Source organism: Tachysurus vachellii, chromosome 16 (assembly GCF_030014155.1).
Source record: "Tachysurus vachellii isolate PV-2020 chromosome 16, HZAU_Pvac_v1, whole genome shotgun sequence".
Classification (NCBI taxonomy): Eukaryota; Metazoa; Chordata; class Actinopteri; order Siluriformes; family Bagridae; genus Tachysurus; species Tachysurus vachellii.
In genome coordinates this window covers 14,815,683-14,839,682 of record NC_083475.1, presented here as the reverse complement: position 1 = coordinate 14,839,682, position 24,000 = coordinate 14,815,683, and the positions used below count along the sequence as shown (strand labels likewise).

The window sequence follows — 24,000 nt, the reverse complement described above, 5'->3', positions numbered from 1 at the left end:
CACCCTCTCTGTCTCTCTCACACAGACTCTCAGTCTCTCTCATGATCTCTCTCTCTCTTACACACACATACACACTCAATCTCACACACAAATTCAATCTCACACACAAATTCAATATCTCTCTCTCTCTCTCTCTCTCTCTCTCTCTCTCTCTCCCTTCCTTCCTTCAGCCAACACATGCCTCTGTTCTTAACTCCCTCGGCCCTCAGACCCGCCTGGTCTATTCCTATAATGCCCTTTGTTTGCTTGGAGCTTCCTTCATTACAGTGTCACTGGCAGCTGTCTGAGGGTTGCTGTGGATGGTCCCTCCTGAATACCCTAAAGATTGCACTTATGTTTTTTTTTCCACTGTCGCCTCTAGCTCCATCTTTAGGGATCTAAATCGACATCTGGATCTCTGTCAAGCTGCTTTGTGGCCGAGTCTAGTTTTAAAAGTGCTACATAAATAAAACTGAATTGAAATTTATAAAAAATGCCAAAGTGTGAGCTGACAATTTAACCAGGGTCAATGGGGCCCAGAGGCGGCGATGCTACCTGCTGTGTTACCGTGCTACCCAACTTTTGGCGTCTAATATGTAGATTTTTTTTTTCTATATATATATATATATATATATATATATATATATATATATATATATATATATATATATATATATATATATACATATATATATACACGTATATATATATACGTGTATATATATATGTATATATATGTATATATATATATATATATATATATATATATATATTCCCATTTTTGAAACTCTTAATATGAATAAAGAGGCCGAGCAGATGGGGTGTGCCTCCAAATTCCTAGCAGCAGTAACTCCACATGATGGCTTGGTTAAGGTTGAGGCAAAAAAAAAAGTGTCCTGGTTACACCACACATCTTAAGTACAGAGCAGGTGGACATAATGAACATAATCACACCCACACAAAACCCTCTCACCATATGGCAGCACCACATCCCAATTCCCTGCACAGACTGGAGTCACTTGCTCCCTTTTATGAAGAAAAGTTGCGGCACAAAGTGTGAAGTAAACATTGGCTCCAGCAACTGCATAGCACTTCCCATTTAACACAGGCTTAATGGTGATATCCTGCAGTAGCATGCAAAGGGGTTTGTATTACAAAATAAACTAATTAACCCTGCTTTGCTTTCAAGGAACATGGGAGTGTGCGAGGAAAGGCATCACATGCTGAGTATCATGTATAATTGATGCATACATCCAGTAAAGGGTGACACTTGTAGGTCACCAAGGCATGACATGATAAAGACATCATCCTCCATTCCAGAGCAGACGACCTCAGGTCTGTTGAAGATGACTCAAGTATAGCGAGCGAGACCTTTCCTGTCTTAGCCTTAATCGGCTTCAGTCACCAGGCTGAGAAATCTTTTTTAGTTTAAAAAGTGTAGAAAACATTAGGTGTGCTGGCATGAGTATTACCTTGCCATTTACCCTACACTGATTGCAAAGTTATTGCTATTTTCTTCTTGATCTATATTTCTTATGGCAGAGTTTGGTGTATTCAGCCGTCTCGGTGCATTGTGAAAATGCACATCAAATCCTAATGAAGCTCTTAGACGTGAAGCAGCCGAATCGATAAGACAGCATTTCCCTGAACACTGAACACATCAAGCATTGCCCCACCCTCATATGTGGCGAAGAAATAAATACAAAAACAACAGCCAGAATCTGATAGCCGTCGTGGGGCCGTTAGTAGTTAACATGACTAACTACTTTACAGCACAGCTATACCTTCCTTTCCATCATTCCTCCTCCACTGCACACCACATGAAGAAAATCCATCACTTCCTATTCAGACTACAAACAAAGACATCAGGTGGATGGTGTTTAGCCAAGGGCTACTCTAAACCTTACATCTCTCTCTCTCTCTCTCTCTCTCTCTCTCCTGACTCACTCACCCACTCTTTCAGCAAGCCAGTGTGCACATGTCCTCAAGGGTACCATTTATTACCGTGTGATTCTCTGCTACAATTTTGGAACCCAATCAAAGCACATACGTGCTAAACGAGTGTCAGACCCGCAGGTTAAAGGCATCATCCTACCCATGATGGACACGTCATACTCGATGAGGAGTGTTGCTTCCTGGCCGCACTGCTTGAGGATGCTCATTGCCTCTGCGTGGGAAGTACCATGCAGACGAATACCGTCGATGCTCAGCAGCCGGTCTCCGGGTTTGATAGTGCCTTCCCTGGAAGAAAAGAAAAAAAATACTGTCGAGATAAGACGTGAAGGAAACAGCAGTCTAAAGGAGCTGGCGTTTTAAGACACCTATAAAGGTGAGCAGGAATCCCTGGCTCCTTAAACTTGAGTAGTGAAAGATTCCCCAGTGAGTATTTTACCACTGAATACAGTTAACAAGGCACAAGGAGACCCTGATTGCCATCTAAGAGCACTATTATTTCACACCTCCTGCACAATGGCTGCACGTAAGCAGGCTGGAGGGCCAGTGAGGATTAATGGCACAGAATTATAACCTCGAGCTCCTCGTTACACCAGACTTTTCTGAATAACCCCATCTGCCGCATACATGACGCATGCCTTCATCCCTACTGTATTAATCAGTAAACTCTTATAACGGAAAATCAGAAGGATGAAAATAGGCACCGAGCTGCAGGTCACAGCCTAGCAATTAATGAGAAAGACTTCAGAACAGTTAAGGGTGCTGTGCTTCATGTATGTCGCTCAGGAATAAATAAGAACAAAATAAAAGAAGTTAGTTTCTCAAAACCATGACAACCTGACTGGCCTTGTAACTAGACTCATGCAATAAGTAATGATGGATGGACAAAAGCCTGAAATTGCCTTGTGAAAGGAACCTTATAAGCAAAAGTTGGTAATAGTACAAGAAATTGGAGTATTTGGTGGTTTGGATTAAAGAAAAAAAAATGATTATTGACAAAAGTAAAGCCATAGGCAGAAGAATGATAGAAAAAATAAGAGGGCAAAGTGCAAACACAAAATCGGCTGGTGTGTAGGAGGGGAGCACAAAAAATCCATTGTAGTCTATTTGCAAATCTAAGATGAGTAATGAAGTTAGAAAGCAGGAATTCAGACAGAACCTTATGGCGCCTGTTTCTATCCGCAAAATGCTGACTCAGAACTAGCGTCACTGTGAGAACTTGCACAAAAAGTCTATCAAACTCAACACTGATGCATGAATATGCTAAATAATAGTGCGGCGATAGAGCAGTGGTAAGGTTCGTCTATATGATGTACGAGCTTCCTGAAGCCTTTCATATCAGAAAAACTATCCCACCTGTCAGCAGGGCCACCAGGTCTGATCGTTGTTATGGTAACAGGGCGAGATTTGTTCCTGTCTTCATGGGCACCTCCTGTGGGGGGAAACACAGCGCATTAGCCCTTCTGACTAATGTTGCCATAAAGATAAACATATTGCATGTGCGCTCTTGGGAAACTAATGCATTTTGCAGGCACATTTTGCATATCCTCAGTTCTGAGGCAGACAGATGACTTAGAGCTGCTGGGTGGAGGCTATTTCTCTTGGATGGACACATTTGGCCATTTTCTCACTCTTAACTCCCCACATAACTGCACATTTGGAACAATGTGACTCGCAGTCTCGATACGGAAGAAATATTTGACTTTAATTGAGCCGCAAATTGAGACCTAGAAGGCAATTGAATGGATATGAATTAAGGCCAGTTGAACAATTGATAGTAAAGATGAAGTAAGGAGGTCACCAAAGTCCATCCATTTCCACCTGCTGTAGAAAGCTGGAGGCAATGGAAATAGTTCCTCAGTGCTACACATTCTGTTTGATGTAGACATAAATCATATGAACTTGCTTCGAAATGTGAGAATCAAAGGAAACATTCTGCTCCACAGGGATCCCCCATCTGTGTTCGGATACTTAATACATTGTACATGGTCAATATACTAAAACTTTATTTTGGACACACGCTGACATCTGAGTGCTCTGCTTCATCAAAGCCAGAGAGAAAAGTCATTCAGATGGACATTAAGCAGGACTAAATAAATAAATAAATAAATAAATAAATAAATAAATAAATAAATAAAAGGCTATAAAGCTAATAGGGAAAATAATCCTGTACAAGCCTGAGTAACGCTGCAGGTAATTTTCCTAACAGGATATACGACAGCGCTCTTCATTCATAAGTCAGATATTCAGCGAGAACATGTTTAGAGGTTAGATGCTATTTATATTTCTTAGCAGAATGAATAGCTCTGATGTTTGAAGAGCTTCTTATTCAATGGCGGAATCGTTACTACGGCTGAAAAATCATCCGGCTACTTACTGTTTGCTATTTCATATGTGTAGGATCATCAAATCCATTTTTACTGTGGAAAGTGAACGAGAAAAATTTCCTTCATGTTCTAAAAGTTTTCATATGAAATAGGTTTCAAAGGAATGAAGATGTCTTTAGTATTTAGCATCTTTAGGGGCTATGTTACAGAAACCACATAATATCTCGCTTTGGCTGAATTCTGGTAAATTGTTGTTTTTTTAATTCATATTTGCATCAATAGATTCAAAGTATTTGGTGTTATTTGTCATTCCCATTTTAATCATATCCAGGTTAAGGTTTTGAAAAGATCGTTGTAGGTAAAGAAGCTGGTGTGGCTGATGATCTTTAGCCTGTTTAGCTTGAAAATGACATGGACAATTTAAAAAAAGGACTTGGTGTACTTGAATATATAGTATATACTGTATAGAATATATAGTATAGAATAGTATAATAGTATATATGTATATATATATATATATATATATATATATATATATATATATATATATATATATATATATATATATATATATATATATATATACATATATATATATATTACCAGGTCAGAGTAAGAGAAGACAAAACATAGCAAAAACAAAAACAAAAAAAAAAGCCAAAACATTTGCTAATAAATAAATTGTTAATAAATAAGTGTTGTTTATTTGGTGTGTTCATCAGTTCATCAGTATACAGTTGGAATCTGTAGAATGAGGTTGTGTGTGTCGCGTAACGGACGATCGTTTGTGTCAGTTTTGTTGCGTGTGCAATGTTGGTGTTAGAATTGTGTTTTGTTTAGGTGGAAATGGTCTTAGTCTTGGAAATAGTCTTATAGCGGAGCTTCTTCCCGTACTTCTGCTATGCTGCTTGTGTAGACACTTTCAGGCTTTGTATGCTTAAGAAAGGATTTATAATGTCTGTCCTGGCTCGCTAGGGTGGAAGGGGTTAAAACTTTGCTAGTTTTATTCCCTCACACTTTTAATGTCAGGCTTTAATCAAGTTGCTGAGGGAAACAGACAGCAGATTTTTCTTTTGTTGTTTTTAAAATCTTTTCAGCACAAAAAGATGAATAATAGATTCGTACCTACAGCCACCTGGCTGACTATTAAAGTAATAAGGAGGAAAATATTCCAAACATACATCGGAATATCAGAAAAAAGAAACGATTGATTTGACAGTTTCGAGAGCAACGCTTCATGTCTGTGTGTATGTTTTCGATTTTGTCCCATGATTACAAGTTGTAGAATTTTAGTGGAATAACACACAGCCTAGGACAGAGGTCCTAAGATCCCATGCTTTATTTTATATATATATATATATATATATATATATATTTAATAAAGCATATATATATATATATATATATATATATATATATATATATATATATATATATATATATATATATATCATATATATACACATATATATTTGTTGTGATAACTTCTTCATTTTCTTATGATCTCTGCATGTACCCTATTGTTAATATGTAATAGATTATTAAAACCTTAAGCCTTTATTCTCATAAATACTGTCAATTGTTCTGAATTTGGTTTGTCACGCATGTATAATCGTTAATTGATTGTTCTGTGACGTAAGATCGTGCGGACGCTCACTTTCGTCTTTCAGCGCTATCAACACCCTGTATCCCAAAGCCGCTCCTACGATATATGTGCGGCTATAGTTTAACTGTGCTTTCAAACAGAGCGGCTGGATTGACCGCAGTAGGGTCACTATATTGTCTTCGACGATAAAGATGCAGTCTTCACAGCCTACTTCTTAAGTGTCGGACACTCATGTGGAAGTCGTCAATCACACGAATCACACTGATTAAAGTAAAAGCGCATGTGATCATTTATGATGCTGCGTTACTGCTCTTTTGCTCCCACTAGAACATGTTCTCATGCAGAGATCAGGAGGAAATTATGTCGAGATAACGAGAAAGATTACGTAGTTATCACGAGAAAAGAAGAAAGGAAAAAATATAATAATGCATGGCCTTTTGGGACCTTCATAACCTAGGGATGAATAAGGATAAATTTAAATACATAAAAAAAACACACATTTTATGTTCTGTAAAGCTGCTTTAAGAAGATGTCCATTGTTAAAAGCACTATACAAATAAAACTGAAAAAAATCAAATTCCAAATAGACGATATTTAGTAGAAATAAAGCCTGTATACTTCCGCTCCTTATACATGGAGGGCTGAAGGCAATTAAAAGCTCTCTGCTGTAAAGACAGAGCCAGTTTGCACAAGTTATTAAGGATGAACAGCTCTGGAGTCAAAACTATATCCCTGTCTAATGTGAATAAGATGTCCTGAGAAAGCTGGGAGCAGAAGGGGAAGAGTGTAGGGTATTCCCAGAAAAGAGAAAAAAAAAAAAAGAGAAAAAACTGTGAATGAATTCGGTTTGTAATCAGATAGCGACTGTCAAAATGTCAGCATGAAACCTTATCACTTTTAGAGGTAGCTAGATATTAAAATGACAAACTCCTGGTTGAGATGCAGGTAAAAGGCAAATATATTTCAGCTCAGAAAAGTCGCAGAACTATATACAGTAAAAAAAAAAAAAAAAAAAAACTGGCACACTTTTGGTATGTGAAGGTCTTTACTGCACATCTGATCGGACCAGAAATGATGTCCTAAACTCCTCCGAGACAATGATCATAGTGTGTTCAGGTCATGTTCAGGTCACTCACAAGGCTTTACTGCCTTCTAATGTAGACAATAAAAAAAAGACACAAATCTAAATAGACAACATATAATATTACTGTTAATTACAGGTTCGATGAAGAAGTGACTGCTGTTGACGTTTCATGTAATTACTGTAATTCTCACATGATGTTAACACACCATTAATTGTTGTGTCTGTTTCCAGGCAACCGATCCTGCCCCACACAGCTATGCTATATAAAGTCATATATACTTTCATCACAACAGCGTAAAAAAAATACAAATTCTTGGAAAATATCATCCAAAAAATTGTATTAAATAATTAATGGAATTTTAAAAACCCAGAACAGCTAAAAATTAAAAAGTTTAAGTTTCAAGCAATTATTATTATAATTTTTTTTTTAATGAAAAAAGTCCTCAGTTATTACTTTAATATTATTCAGGGACTGGAGCGATAATAGAAAGGTAGACGGTTAAGAGAGCGAGGACTGAAAGTCTAGATATTGAGGAGACCAAGAGCTTAAAATCCATTAACAAAAAAAAAAAGTGAACAGAAATGAATTAACAGAGCACATGAACTGTTAACGTTTAAGACTTTACAAATTTACAAATACACCGTATTTAAAGCTACTTGCGTATGCTGTGGTTTAGAAACAACTTAACCTTGCACACATTAATGCACATTTTCCCAGAATTCAGAGTTCTGGCAAACTCAACTTACCTCTGATGACAAATCCAAACGTGTTCCCCTCTTTGTGTAGCGTCACCTCGACATTTTTGAACATTACACCTGTACCTTGCACGGCTGCAGACGAACACAATCGGCTCATGTTATAATTAGCTTCGACTAGTCATGCGATAAATGTGAGCAGTGATCTAACACAGCAAATCGTACAACGAGGAAGATCTCAGCGGTATAAAAGAGCATTAAAAACTACGATGTCAGCCTTTTTATTTTAAAATAGAGTCAACGATATGCAGTATTGATCATAAGACTCGTATAAATAAAGGAGCTCATGCTTTACTGTGACGTTATTTAGTGTGTAGTCTAGGATAATTATTCAGTTAATCATACTGGTAGGATTCCTTCATGTAACTGCTGTGAAAGTTATCGGAAAGGTGCGAGATCTGAATCTGGATGAGACAGAAGCCTGTGTTAAACTCACAATGCCAATCAGATTTATTTGAACTGAATAAAGGTAAAAGTGTGAAGAAAACAAACCTAGAGCTACTGACTGGTTCGGACAAAACGTGCTACTGTATTATATTATAATCTAGACGACATAAAAACAGCTTTAATCTGTAATTATCAATCAATGAACATCATAAAAAAGTGAACTCACAAACAGGCGGCAGTTCATATTCCACCTCCAGTACCACTCTCTCGCCTACGTTTTTCAGCAGGCTAATAATCTCATCGTGACGGAACTTGGTCAGGTTGATGCCGTTCACCGACTTGATGTAGTCTCCGACGTTCAGCTGGTCGCTCCTTCGACAGAGAGGCGGGAAGCAGAAGGGAAAGGAAAATGAAGACGTGGATCGGACGGCGACAGATAAGAAAGGAAGTACAAATTAGGGTGATGTGAGGTGAGGGAAGGAAGGAAGAGGAGGGAGGAGAGGTGGTGAAAGATGGCGTGAAAGAAATCAGGCAGAGAGAAATGGGGGAAATGAACAGGGAGGAAGATATAAAGGCAGAATAAAGGACAGATGAGACGGAGAGCTTGTTAGGTGTAGTGCTGAGCCTTGAGAGTTGTTTGGAGGAGATTAATAGAATGCTTTGTAGTGAGAAAATAAGCAATGAGGCTGCTCAGTCTCTCAAACCCACACACACACACACACCTTCCCAGTGTTGAAATAAACCCAAAGTGTGAATCAGGGCAGCTATTTTCAGTCCTTGTGCAGAATGACGCTGGAGTTTAAGCTTTAATATATAATACAGTCACCAACCTTTAAAGCCAAGCAGCTCTTGAAAATGGTTTGGGGGAAAATAATTGCATCCAGTTGAAATCTGTGGCTTGGACGAAATGTTTGTGTGTGTGTGTGTGTGTGTGTGTGTGTGTGTGTGTAGGTTTGAGACTTAGTCATTCTGAAGCATGTGTGATTTATCCTCTCAGGGAGTGAGCGTGATGTGTATGTGTGTGTAGCTAGATGACCTGTGAGCTTGCTATGGGCAGCCACACACACACACACAAACACACAAACACACTGTCACATGCACAGGCGCTCTTTCACTCCTCATGCAATATTCAAATCTGATCATTTGGCTGAGCACCAAAACTCAGCCGGAAGGAGCCCGCTGAGGTTCACACAAACAGCATGAGTTTGTGTTACAGACACAGCTCTGGTTAAGTGTGTGTTTACCTGGCTGCGATTCCGCCCTGCCGTAGGTTGGAGACGCGTGGCTTGCCGTCCTTGTCGATGCCTCCTGAAACGGTCAGGCCCAGGGTGGTGCCTTCCTTCTTCATCAGCTCCACTATGCTGGAGCCCTTAAACTCATCTGTGGGTGAGGGAGAGGAAGGGTGAGAGGAGCAAGAGGAGGAGGAGGAGGAGGAGGAACACAGGCACGAGATAAATGGAGCGCAGGAGCAGAGGAGCCTGGTGGCTGCCATACCGCTCTTCTCACTGATGGAGATCCACACTCAGACTCCGTAAGCTGCCACACACGCACACACGCGCACACACACACACGTGCATACACACACATGCATACACACACACACGTGCATACACACACAGATTTGACCGGTAATTAGAGTAGCACTCAAGACGATTGTGGAGTAAAATGAAGATAAAATTAAAAGAAATGTAACAGATGAGGAGAAGAGATGAAGATAGTCAATCTCTCTCTCTCTCTCTCTCTCTCTCTCTCTCTCTCTCTTTCACACACACACAATCTCCTCCTTCACACACTCTCACTATAGTGTCTGGTCAGCAGGCATTGCCCCCTCCCCAACATCCTCTCTCTTAAATCGATGTGCTGTCATTCATTCCCTCTCCAAGATGATGAAAGTCACATTATAAGGTTCGGGAGCCCTCTTCCTCCTCTTCCTCCTCGACTTCTTCACACTCCAATATACAGCACACATACTGACATAGCTCTCTTTTCTTGCTAGTAGAAAATATATTTCTCTTCTCCCAACTCTGTACACGTTTCTGTATGTAGTGGGTATGAAGCGGTCTTGCAGTTCAGACCCTTCATGCTCCATGCTGTTGATCCTACTATGTGAACTCACTCAGCTTGTGGAAAAGCTGCAGCTTGAGTGAAACCTTTTTAAATCAGCTCTCTAAAAACATACCATAGACGTAGACTGCAGACAAAACACTGTACCACACAGAACCATTGTCCTCCCTCAGGTATAAACAAACGTATCATCAACAGGGAACCAAAGCAGGGACACAACTCATCACAAGCACAGCACACAACGTAAATCATGACTGATATAAAACCTAGCCTAGAGCTATCAATTTCACGTCAAGTCTATACAGTCTGGCTAGAGACGTGTGATACGTGGACAATTCTTATTATAAATACTCGTCTATTCTTCAAGAGCAAGTCCATTTACATACAGTACCTCACTGATGCCCCTGTGCCATTCGACATCTGTAAGCTTCATCTCCAACACTTTAAAACCAAAGTGAGGTATTTTTTTCTGTGCATGTACGTAAGCCATCAAGTTGTTAAAAGGTCACTCGTAATAAACCCCGGAGGATTCAGTTTATATTCATGTGCCACCTCCAGTCATGCCATTATAAGAACATGCAGGTCATCAATCACTTTTATTGTCCAGAATGAGCATCATCACCTCAATGATTCAGTCTGGTGGTCACAGCAGCTGGCCTAATGATGGCAGCACTGATACAGAATTCTGCTCATGCATTAAATTGGACCATATGGGCTGGGACTGAGGAGCCGTGTCGGATCATGCTCCAGGGCAGAGCCGGGTCAGGGGGCTTAAGCCGATACCCGATGTGCCCTTGACCTAAACCTGCAGTATCTTCCTTAAGAAGAGGACGAATGCAGAGAGGTGGGACTTGATGAGCTAGATATACACCCTTGTCTGTCTGCATGCACGGCTGTAAGTGTGAGTGATCAGAGCGATTATAAACCATGCCCACAAAACCGTAAGCAAGTCAGAAAATTGAAGACATTTCAATCGGTCATGCATTCAACGTTTCAAGCCAGCCTTTCAGAATTAATTACGAAAAATCTGCCATCAGCCTGTCTTCTGCTTTCATCGTATAATTTCATTAACAATAACTTTGTTCAGCTGGGGATTCTTCAGGCAGTGAAATTACAGGGCATCCGATTATAAAATGCAAGTGTCCCCCATTTGGGTGAGAAATAAATTGTTGTTCTCTTCCACAGGGACTGGCAGTATCGAATTAAACCCACCCTGAATGTCTTTCTCTCGTTCTCTCTCTTCCGCCCCTCACACACAAATTGCCCTGACTAATGGTGGTGAATTTCTATCATCTAAACGAAAAAGCCATTACTCTGAATGTCTGCTGTCTTGTAGCTACGCATGATCAACCTCTTCTGATAATAGGACTGCGTCATAAGGTTCTGTCTCAAACCACAGCAATGTCGGCTCCATCCATCAGAGAGCAGCAGGGTGATGGTGAGCATGCGTACGCGTACACACGTACACACACACACACACGGTTATAACAAAGACTCTCCAAAAGTTCGGTAATGCTTGGATTCAGTACTGGCCTGAGCCAGACAGGCTTAGCCCTCGAGAGCTTTGGAGAAAGGTGTGTAGGATGATAAGGGGGGAAAAGCGGAAATGGAAAAAAGCACATAATAGAATTACTATGATGTGCCTTTTTTCCATTTCCTCTTTCCCCCCTCTCTTCTTTCCACCCTTCCTCTCTGTCTTTCTTATGCTGTTTGCCCTCAGCTCTGAGTAACGCTTCATCGCTCAACAGCGTTACCACGGTGACCAGGTTGGGCAACATATTTCTATGCACGATGTCTTCTTTTGTGGCATAAAAGATGATTGAGAGAGGTGGAACAACTCCTCAGAGGAGAGAGAGAGAGAGAGGCTAAGAGTGGGGGAGGAAATGAAGACAGTAAAAGTTTAAAAGTGCATAATTAATGACCGTGTCTAGCAGCCGTAATGATCAGCGCTAAATCATTCAATGACTTTGGCGAAGCCAGGAACAGCATTAAGTCGGTGAAGGGTGCCATGCACTCGGGAGAGGGCGTGTCCAAGCACATGCATCAAGAGGCACTGATAACGGCGTTCATTTCACGACGCCTCTAATCCTCGTTCTTGCCTCGTTGCAACAGAACCACAATGTGAAGATGTTCAATCACAGAAACTGGTTTATTCCTTTATGCTGTGATCTTCATAATCGGTTTATTTTAATGCTACATGAATACAGCAAATACAGTTTATTTACCTCTGTATCTTATTTGTGACACGTCCTTTCTTCTGCTTCTTGATGCCCTGTTTTGGGGATTTGCTGTCAGCTTTTATTCTTTGATTTCTTTAATGAATTTTTTTTTAACTTTCTACGGAGACCAGAAACAAGCCTACAGTCATTAAATTCAAATCAGCCCAATATATCTGTGTGTGTGTGTGTGTGTGTGTGTGTGTGTGTGTGTGTGTGTTTAATAGGAATAAATACACCTGCGTATGTATGCAGTTATCTCAATAGCATCAGCAGAATGAATGAAATCATGCAGATGCAGGTCAAGAGCTTTGAGTAATGACACATCAATCATCAGAATGAGGAAACAATGTGATCTCGTTGACTTTAACTCTGGTAAGGTTGTTGGTGCCATATGGGCTGGTGTGGGTATTTTAGAAAGTGCTGATGAGCTTGGATTTTCTGATAAGAGAATAGTCAGATTTTGTTCGAGCTGCCAGGTGGGATATACAGTAGTAAGTCAAATAATCGCTCTTTACTACCGTGTTGAGCAGAAAAGCATCTCATCATGCACAAAACATCAGGTTAACTTCTCTCTAACATCAGGTTAACTTCTCTCTAACATCAGGTTAACTCTCCTGTCAGCCATGAACAGGAATCTGAGGATATCATGGACAAAGATTCTTCCAAATTAGTCAGTTAAACATTTTAGTTTGGTTGAGTCTGTGCCTATGATAGCTTCAGATTCTTGTTCACGGCTGACAGGAGAACTCGGTGTGGGCCGTCCGGTCAGCTTCATCCAGTCATCAGTGAGCTGTTGTATTCTGCATAGAATCTGCTCATAGGATGTTTTTGTTTCTTGCACCATTCTGTGTAAACTCTAGAGGCTGTTGTGTGTGAAAATCGCAGGAGAGCAGTAGTTTCTGACATATTCAAACTGGCTCATTAGGCACAAACAACAATGTCATGGTTAAAGTAACCGAGATCCCACTTTCCTTATTCTCAGAGCTGATGTGATGTGAACAGTAATTGAAGCTCTTGACCTATATACTGTATCTGCAGGATTTTATGATACATGTGTTTATATGTATATTACATGTAGGTGTCAGTTTTTCTATGAAAAAATATTCTTTCCAAAAAAAACAACAAAAAAAACATTGTTGTTACTCTCACATTTCAGGGAGATGTCTGCAAAATATCTACTTATCTGTGAATCACTAACATCTGACCAATTAGGACAAGGAGTTCTTTGTATTTGGCAGCGAACTAGAACCAAGAACCAATCTAGTCTTTTTATAGAAAGTATCCTGGGCTAGAATCCTCATCCAGATTTTGTAGGTTTATGCAAAGCAATACACACTGCATTCTGGTGCGAATGTGAACCTCATCCATGACTTCGGCATCCAGAAATTTTACCAGCTCCGATTGTCTTCAGTGCGATGAAGATTTTGGACCTCCACTGAGATGAGGGCGACTCTGTGAGGATCTAGAGATCTACCAGCTCCAGTTAGACTCTGCTATACTAAAGAGGAGAAGCCAACTCCATGTGGCCATTTGCATCAATACAACATTTATCAGACTGTATATTTATAATCACACCCTCCGGTGTCACCCATATGAGGATGAGGTTCCCTTTTGAGTCTGGTTCCTCTCAAGGTTTCTTCCTTTACCATCCAAGGGAGTTTTTCCTCCTCACCACTGTCACCTGAGTCACCTCAGACTTGCTCATTGGAGATAAATCCAAACACATTTAAATCTATCTAATATCAATCTTGTATTTTGTATCATATAAAACTTTATATTATTCTTTATAATAACTTTTGTTCTATGTTTATGTTCCGTAAAGCTGCTTTGAGACAATGTCAACTGTAAAAAGCGCTATACAAATAAACTTGAATTGAATTGAATGCTGTCTATCTAGAAACCTCGTCTTTATTCCAGCTGCCAGACTTTATTAAATTCACATAACATATTTTTACTACATTTAATTTCGCAGTCTGAGCGCTCAGAAATCTTAGGGTCGTCTAATGAGAGCACTCAGACACTTTTATGTCATCATCACACGTCTCAATCACGATCGTATTATTAACCGATTTATGATGACGGATTGATCTGCTGGAGGGACAAAATATGACAGGGTCTATGACTGAGATATGAATTTCACAACTGAGAACTGAGAAGCTAATTCTCTGAGTTTATTCTCGTATCGAATGAAACGAACTGAGGACATTTTCTCTTTGGGTTTTAAAAGACTTGCTTTAATTATTATAATGTTGATGTATGATGTTCAATCACATGTGGTCTGGACTTTATCTGAGAAACGACGGCGAATCTCTGATCTTTAGCCAATTAACACTGCCCAGTTTACTACAGTATGAAAGCAGTGATGCGTTGATTTTATTTTTCTTTAACTTTCTTTAATAACATGATTGTAGTGCCATATACAAGGAAAGTAAGACAGAAAGCGCACACAGATTAATCGCTCTTTAAGCTCAGTAACCGGGCACTTTTTTGAACTGAATCAGCAGAACGGAAAGTTTGCTGTTCATGTTCACGGTCAACTGCTGAATTAGTGAAACTGTAATTACACTGTAACACGCTTGGTGTTAAAAGTGCAGCGCAACACCATTCAGTGTGTAACTATGCAGTGTTACTAATGTCTGGCAACGGAGTAATGACAGGAAAGAATGTTCATGCTGAACTGTGCATGGATGGGAATTTATGTGGTATTATATGTGGTATTAAACAATCAAAGGGGGAAAAAACAAAACAAGAACAATTGTGCTGACTTCAGCAGCTTAAATCTTGACAGCTACATGAACGTCCTGCACATCTACACACAATGTGATCGTGCTGCAAATATTTCCAATGAATAATGGTTAATTACATTAAATATCAGCATTGTGAACAAGGAAACACAGACTCACTATCAGATCATTTTTAAATGATTAGCAATACACACATAGCTGTATTTTTTCCTTTAAGACCCTCTGATGTCACTTCAGGTTAAGAGGGCTAGTGAAGCTGTATTGTTTTTATAGCTGTTGTTCGTCTGACCCTCTGGACCTGCCTGATCATCCTGATGCTCTTCTCCTGAATGTGTGACTCACCTTGTGTTGTCGGGGCTGTCGGGGCTGTCAGGGCTGCTCCCACAGGGACACCTTAAAGACTTCCCTTTCCCAAAAATCGCTTGTTACTAAATAATATCAACTGTTAATCTAGATGTGTCAATAAGAACTGCTGCTTATATCACAAAGACTGTCCTGTGATCACCGTAGTGTTCTTATTCACAGTGTGTCTATAGCAAACATCCTTTCAACACACTCATTAGTGCTTAGTGGTGAAGTGTCTTACACTCACGCACTCCGCATTACACTACACTTACGCACTCCGCCTTACACTACACTTACTCTCACGCACTCCGCCTTACACTACACTTACTCTCACGCACTCCGCATTACACTACACTTACACTCACGCACTCCGCCTTACACTGAACTTACTCTCACACACTCCGCCTTACACTACACTTACACTCACGCACTCCGCCTTACACTGAACTTACTCTCACACACTCCGCCTTACACTGAACTTACTCTCACACACTCCGCCTTACACTGAACTTACTCTCACACACTCCGCATTACACTACACTTACACTCACGCACTCCGCATTACACTGAACTTACTCTCACGCACTCCGCCTTACACTACACTTACTCTCACGCACTCCGCATTACACTGAACTTACACTCACGCACTCCGCCTTACACTACACTTACTCTCACGCACTCCGCCTTACACTACACTTACTCTCACGCACTCCGCCTTACACTACAATTACACTCACGCACTCCGCCTTACACTACACTTACACTCACGAACTCCGCCTTACACTGAACTTACTCTCACACATTCCGCCTTACACTACACTTACACTCACGCACTCCGCCTTACACTGAACTTACTCTCACGCACTCCGCCTTACACTACACTTACACTCACGCACTCCGCCTTACACTACACTTACTCTCACGCACTCCGCATTACACTGAACTTACTCTCACGCACTCCGCCTTACACTGAACTTACTCTCACGCACTCCGCCTTACACTACACTTACACTCACGCACTCCGCCTTACACTACACTTACTCTCACGCACTCCGCATTACACTGAACTTACTCTCACGCACTCCGCCTTACACTACACTTACACTCACGCACTCCGCCTTACACTACACTTACTCTCACGCACTCCGCCTTACACTACACTTACTCTCACGCACTCCGCCTTACACTGAACTTACTCTCACGCACTCCGCCTTACACTACACTTACACTCACGCACTCCGCCTTACACTACACTTACTCTCACGCACTCCGCATTACACTGAACTTACTCTCACGCACTCCGCCTTACACTACACTTACACTCACGCACTCCGCCTTACACTACACTTACTCTCACGCACTCCGCCTTACACTACACTTACTCTCACGCACTCCGCCTTACACTACACTTACACTCACGCACTCCGCCTTACACTACACTTACTCTCACGCACTCCGCCTTACACTACACTTACTCTCACACACTCCGCCTTACACTGAACTTACTCTCACGCACTCCGCCTTACACTACACTTACACTCACGCACTCCGCCTTACACTACACTTACTCTCACACACTCCGCCTTACACTACACTTACTCTCACGCACTCCGCCTTACACTACACTTACACTCACGCACTCCGCCTTACACTACACTTACACTCACGCACTCCGCCTTACACTACACTTACTCTCACGCACTCCGCCTTACACTACACTTACACTCACGCACTCCGCCTTACACTACACTTACACTCACGCACTCCGCCTTACACTGAACTTACTCTCACGCACTCCGCCTTACACTACACTTACTCTCACGCACTCCGCCTTACACTACACTTACACTCACGCACTCCGCCTTACACTACACTTACACTCACGCACTCCGCCTTACACTGAACTTACTCTCACGCACTCCGCCTTACACTACACTTACACTCACGCACTCCGCCTTACACTACACTTACACTCACGCACTCCGCCTTACACTACACTTACACTCACGCACTCCGCCTTACACTACACTTACACTCACGCACTCCGCATTACACTGAACTTACTCTCACGCACTCCGCCTTACACTACACTTACACTCACGCACTCCGCCTTACACTACACTTACTCTCACGCACTCCGCATTACACTGAACTTACTCTCACGCACTCCGCATTACACTGAACTTACTCTCACGCACTCCGCCTTACACTACACTTACACTCACGCACTCCGCATTACACTACACTTACTCTCACGCACTCCGCATTACACTGAACTTACTCTCACGCACTCCGCATTACACTGAACTTACTCTCACGCACTCCGCCTTACACTACACTTACTCTCACGCACTCCGCCTTACACTACACTTACTCTCACGCACTCCGCCTTACACTACACTTACACTCACGCACTCCGCATTACACTGAACTTACTCTCACGCACTCCGCATTACACTACACTTACTCTCACGCACTCCGCCTTACACTACACTTACTCTCACGCACTCCGCCTTACACTACACTTACTCTCACGCACTCCGCCTTACACTACACTTACACTCACGCACTCCGCCTTACACTACACTTACTCTCACACACTCCGCCTTACACTACACTTACTCTCACGCACTCCGCCTTACACTACACTTACACTCACGCACTCCGCCTTACACTACACTTACTCTCACGCACTCCGCCTTACACTACACTTACACTCACGCACTCCGCCTTACACTACACTTACTCTCACGCACTCCGCCTTACACTACACTTACTCTCACGCACTCCGCATTACACTGAACTTACTCTCACGCACTCCGCATTACACTGAACTTACTCTCACGCACTCCGCCTTACACTACACTTACTCTCACGCACTCCGCCTTACACTACACTTACTCTCACGCACTCCGCCTTACACTCACGCACTCCGCCTTACACTACACTTACTCTCACGCACTCCGCATTACACTGAACTTACTCTCACGCACTCCGCATTACACTGAACTTACTCTCACGCACTCCGCCTTACACTACACTTACTCTCACGCACTCCGCCTTACACTCACGCACTCCGCCTTACACTACACTTACTCTCACGCACTCCGCCTTACACTACACTTACTCTCACACACTCCGCCTTACACTACACTTACTCTCACGCACTCCGCCTTACACTCACGCACTCCGCCTTACACTACACTTACTCTCACGCACTCCGCCTTACACTACACTTACACTCACGCACTCCGCCTTACACTACACTTACTCTCACGCACTCCGCCTTACACTACACTTACACTCACGCACTCCGCCTTACACCACACTTACACTCACGCACTCCGCCTTACGCTCACGCACTCCGGCTTACACTCACGCACTCCGGCTTACGCTCATGCACTCCGGCTTGCGCTCACGCACTCAGTCTTACGCTCACGCACTCAGTCTTACGCTCATGCACTCCCTAACACATACACACACACACAGACACACACACACACACACACTACCTAACACACACACCCTAACACACACTCTCAGGAACTGATTTATTTTAGTCAGAATGATGGATCCAAAACACTGGGCATGAGACAGAAAATCTACAAATCCCCACAGTACACATAAAACACTCACTTCTAGTGTACTTGGAGGGTATGTACTGTACTTGCTTCATTATAACAGATCATGCATGATGCATAAACTAAATGAGTCTAAACGATGAATTAAGCTTGATGAAATATGAGAATACTTACTGAATCATTTGCCTGTGTTTTCTGAATACCTGTAAATGCTTAATCAGGCTGACTAACACGTTAACTACTGTATCACAATATTTCATGATTCACAGTTGGTAAAGTCTGAGGATTGATTAATGTACAATTAATTCCACGTCTCTAGTGACTGTTCTATGAACAACAAAATCCAGCAAAAGATATATTTATACGAGAGGGCTGCTGGACTGGAGGAGAACGTTCCAGCAAGTGATTCCTCATTTATCATGAAAGGTTTGAGGCAGGCAGCATGGACTGAGGCACCGCCATGCATACACAGCACATTCTCGCAGGCTCTCTACAGTGCCTGGCTTCACCCCTCACCCTCTCATCACAGCCTGCAGGCATTAAACCGCTCCCCATTTCTACGCAGAGACGTTTCAATTCAAATCCAATTGGACAAGCCCCTGGGTACACCGCCACGGGAGTCTACAAAGGAGCTTAACAAATGACTACATTGTACCTTTACAGAGTGAGCCACAGACACAGGTCTCATGCAGCTCTCGGCTCTTTTAGGCATCTCGATGCAGAAGGATGCCATCAGTGTCAGCATTCAACAATACATACACACACACACACACACACACACACACGCACGCACACGCACACACACACCACTCCTGCCGCGCTCCAATTCTCTGGTTTAGAAGATGCACAGCTCTGTGTTGTCAGGTTACATCAAGATGCTAAATCATTTAGAGGCCATTTCCTAAGGCTCCTGGACTTAAAACATCCTTCTCCTCTTCTACATCCTCTCTCTCCATCTCTCTTTCTCTCTGACACACAGACGTTCTCTGCTTACTGACATACTCTGTGCTAATGTGGCATTTATACAGACGAATGTCCTACAAGGATGTTGACAGGGCCGAGAGAGTGTATCTCAGAGACCTGTCCATTCATGCATTCGTGAAGAGGCGACGTCTTTGTCTAGAGCGCTGACGAAGCTTCGGAAAACAAACATACACAAAACCGACTGAAACTAGACTGAAATATCACTCCGTCCCAAGTAGTGTTAATTTCGTCAGACGAGACAAGACGCAATATGTTAGTCAACAACCTTTTTTTTTCATGACTAAGACGAGACGATGACAAGACTGCACCACTGTCCAAAAACGCTGACTAAGACTAAATTAACATGCGTTATTGTTGACGAAAAAAGACGAGACGAAAATGTTTTGTATAAAATAAAAACTAAGATAAAATCTCTTCATTTTCGTCTACAATTGTCTCTGCTTTTTCATCAGCTGTTACGCCTTTAAAATATTCAGAACGAGTTCGCGGCTTCGCGCTGTTTAGTGTGTGCGTAGAAACAATTCGTCCACACGCCGCTCAAAAAAAAAAGTCCACCCCTGGTCTAGTCAGGCTTTTTGTGTTAAATTGTATTTCCTGTCACTGCGCAGGCTCTTTTATTGTACAGTACATGACAGCTTATGTCCCGATGACCGGTCTTTGCATTACGATTAAAAGCAGCATCAATAAAGTAAAAAATGTGATGTGCAGTCAAGTTCGAGTGAAACATATGTGAAACACTTTTTTTACTGAAATGTTTATCAGTAATAATCTCAGTAATAATGTGTTATTTTAAAAAAAGACTACAATTTTTTTGACTAAAACTAGACTAAAATTAAAAGACTTTTAGTCGACTAAAACTGGACTAAGATACCTTGAGTTATCTTTTAACTAAAACTAGACTAAAATGACGAGACTTTTAGTCGACTAAAACTTGACTAACAAAAAAAGATATGTGAATGACTAAATATGACTAAAACTAACAAGGACATTTGGCACAAGACTAAGACTAAGACTAAATTAAAAATAGGTGACAAAAATAACACTAGTCCCAAGCTAGTAAAACTGGTGTATGTGTGAAACCACGTAACCCAGTAGAGAAGTGAATCTTCCAGTGTGCTCATCCAGGTCCATGGTTTGGGTCACAAGAGCTGTGTAGACTAAAAACGCTGGCTAACACAATTCACCCAGATACAGCAGTGAAAGATCCTGGCACTGATCTCATTTCTACCAGAGTGCTGCTGAATCCTTGGATCTGATTACATTTCTGTAACTGCAGCTCTGATTGTGTTACAGTCTGGAATTCAAATGACACGTTTATATTCATGCTCTCTTTGATGGGCAAGACAATCAGTACAACTACACCACCGTGAGTGCTTTATTGCTTTTAATACAACAGCAAATTTACGAATAATTGAGCATTTCGGACAAAATTCCTGGTCGAATGTTCGGTGTCTTACATCGAGCTGTGTATTCCTGTTAGTGAAAGTGACGTGACATACGGCTAAGTTTGGTGACCCAAACTCAGAATTCGTTCACTGCATTTAACCCATCCAAAGTGCACACACACAGCATTGAACACACACACGGAGCAGTGGGCAGCCATTTATGCTGCGGTGCCCAGGGAGCAGTTGAGGGTTCGGTGCCTTGCTCAAGGGCACCTCAGTCGTGGTATTGCCGGCCCGAGACTCCCACAACCTTAGGGTTAGGAGTCAGACTCTCTAACCATTAGGCCACGACTTCCCCCAAAGTTACAAGCTGTTATACCGCAGATGATGACAAGAACTGGTTCTGCTGCTGTTATGCAAGTACCGTAAATAAAACACAGATCTATTTATTTGGAACATCGCTGTCATATAAGAGGAATAAACACGCTTGTGGAGATGATTTTACAAAGAAACGATCAATTTCAATGACCTGACATAATGTGCGCAGACTGCGGCACGACCGGTGACGAGGTTTAGAAACGCAGGCTACATTTCCAGCATGAAGGTGGGTCATGTTCCATTGAAAAGGAATCATTCTGTAACAGCAACGCTTCAATTATTCTCTGCGATAGACCAGCACTGGAATGCTAACGAGTCAGAGTTCAACATCAGATGAATTCATAGAGTAAGCATTTAGGGTAGTTAAGCTGAAAAGACTACCGGGGTATAATCTATTAAATCAGGCAGATCTTGCTGGAGCTTTTACGAAGTATCCCAGTGAGCGTTGGGAATCAGTAGCCAATGGATTTGCAGCTGCTCTCTCTCACGTCCATTGTGGTCTTTTTTTTCCACCAAATGGTGCATGAAGCCAGAACTTTTTTCCCACCATATATTTTTGAACCAAGGTGTTAAAAAATTGAACACGGCTACACTTAGTGAATGAAGTACAAGCCATAAGAGAGCTAAAGCAATGGGAATAAAGCTCAGCATCCTATACAGTATCTCTGAGCCAGGGACACTTACTGACATACCTAATTTATGTTTAATGTGAGACAGCAGCAAAAAATGGAATCAGTATTTGATTCAAGGCAGGACTGGGAATAATTCAGTAGCATGGTGCAGACTTAAATTATAATGTGAGACTAGAACACATATTTACCAAGGAACCAAGCAGTTAAGCATGATAAACTACGACGTATATATTTCAGTTAGAAACCTTAAGATTAGAAGTCAAAATCAAGGTGCTGTTGGTATTATTTTGTTTAAGGTTCTACCCCAGTGTGGACACTATAGGCCTGAATACAGGGAACACACACCGTATGTAGTGCTACCACATTAAAACCAACACATTCCACCAGACAGAGCCAGAGCCATGACGCTATACAGTAAAACACCACTGAAGATGGATTTGATGTGCTCAGGAATACATACTTGAGGATTATACAGTACATGGCTTTCATTTTCACACCCCGTAAGACCATTTATCTGCCACTTTAAGAAGAACAATGTCTCAATTTCCACAATCAGAAACAGGGAGGAGGGATGTGAGTGTGTGTGTGTGTGTGTGTGTGTGTGTGTGCTCACAAAACTGGTGATTTGTTCGTGCAGTGATATGGAAGGATGAGCGCTGGATTGGCTTGTCATGAAGCCAGCTGAGGTTTATATACACTTTTATACTCCATGGCCAGAGAAGTGCCAGTCAGCTGCCATGCCTGGGTTCTGTCCCTTGGAGGATGATCTAACGTTCAGGGTTTCACTAATCCGTTATGCGCTAATTCAAAATGACATCTTTAAGCTCATGCGTCAATTCAGAAGGATGAGAAAGAAATCATGGGTTTCGGAATAAAAAAATAAAGAAAGCACAGCAAAAGCACACATTTCTGTCTTTATAAAACCTTGCTAGTTATGTCCAAAATCAACATCAAATCAAAATTGAATTAATGATCACTAATTTTTTTTATTTTCTTCTTCTTTCAGCTGCTCCCTGTTCGGGGTCATCACAGTGGATCACATGGTCCTTATTTTAGATTCGAACCCTCCCGTTTTATTTAGCCTGGGACAGGCACTGATGCCCCTTTTCCACCGAGGCAGTATAAGTGCTGGTTCGGAGCCAGAGCCTAATTAAGAACCAGTTCTTTCTGTTTCGAACAGCCAAAGCACCGGCTCTGAACCAGGAAAAGTGGTTCTTAAGTAGCACCAAAACGTTGCTGGTCTAGACTTAAGAACCGCTTGTGTCAGGGGCTGTGGGCGGGGCTACTGTTAGCGCATTTGATGTACCTTAAGTATACTAATGTTTAATACACTTTTACTTTACCGTGATATGATACATTATCAGCACACATGATAGTAAGTAGCTACATGCTAAGGCTAACTTTTTTCTGTGTTAATGATAAAATAACGTTATGTACTTTCTCGATTACAACCTCAGTTTATACAGATTACATGGAGCTGCACGTACACGTTGGATTCGCCGAGTTTGGATGCTAATTTAGGTTCACAAAGCCATGAGCATTAACAGTAAAGCAACATCCGCCATTGTTGATGTGT

The 24,000-nt window shown here is 41.7% G+C and overlaps 1 protein-coding gene across 6 annotated transcripts in view; it reads right to left on the bottom strand.

The window, feature by feature from the left end:
• grip1 (glutamate receptor interacting protein 1) overlaps window positions 1–24,000 on the bottom strand; it is a 274,049-nt gene that overhangs the window by 46,807 nt on the left and 203,242 nt on the right. For all 6 annotated transcript variants that reach the window (XM_060889680.1, XM_060889682.1, XM_060889678.1 and 3 more), the window contains exons 3-7: window positions 9,337–9,472; window positions 8,319–8,464; window positions 7,697–7,780; window positions 3,289–3,364; window positions 2,075–2,220 (exon numbers count right to left, since the gene is read on the bottom strand). In XM_060889680.1, the coding sequence (XP_060745663.1) occupies window positions 2,075–2,220; window positions 3,289–3,364; window positions 7,697–7,780; window positions 8,319–8,464; window positions 9,337–9,472 (588 nt within the window). The remainder of the gene's footprint in view (window positions 1–2,074; window positions 2,221–3,288; window positions 3,365–7,696; window positions 7,781–8,318; window positions 8,465–9,336; window positions 9,473–24,000) is intronic.